The sequence below is a fragment of the Bison bison genome, unplaced genomic scaffold (genome assembly GCF_000754665.1).
Source record: "Bison bison bison isolate TAMUID 2011002044 unplaced genomic scaffold, Bison_UMD1.0 scf7180017864376, whole genome shotgun sequence".
NCBI lineage: Eukaryota > Metazoa > Chordata > Mammalia > Artiodactyla > Bovidae > Bison > Bison bison.
Window position 1 is genome coordinate 13,252,821 of NW_011494948.1, and position 313 is coordinate 13,253,133.

The 313-nt window shown below is 42.5% G+C and overlaps 1 protein-coding gene across 1 annotated transcript in view; it reads left to right on the plus strand.

Annotated features, from left to right (window-relative positions):
* ADAMTSL1 (ADAMTS-like 1) overlaps positions 1–313 on the plus strand; it is a 496,626-nt gene that overhangs the window by 455,522 nt on the left and 40,791 nt on the right. Inside the window, exon 27 of the mRNA XM_010857061.1 lies at positions 1–88. This exon is cut by the window's left edge and continues 18 nt beyond it. Coding sequence (XP_010855363.1) covers positions 1–88 — 88 coding nt within the window. The remainder of the gene's footprint in view (positions 89–313) is intronic.

Sequence of the window (313 nt, forward strand, 5' to 3'; positions counted from 1 at the left end):
GTGCACGCAGCTTGCCAAGCGGCCAGTCGACACCCAGGCCTGTAACCAGCAGTTGTGTGTGGAGTGGGCCTTCTCCAGCTGGAGCCAGGTAAGACAGCTTTGTTTTCTTAGTTGATTTGCGGAGTTTCTAGTATATAGCAGAGTGATTCAGTTGTGCCTATATATTCTTTTTCCGACTCTTTTCTATTATGGGTTATTGCAAAATATTGAGTAGATTACCCTGTGCTATACAATAGGTCCTTGATTATCTATTTTATATATAGTAATCTGTATCTTTTGATTCCAACTATATCCCGACCCCCTCTTTCCCCTT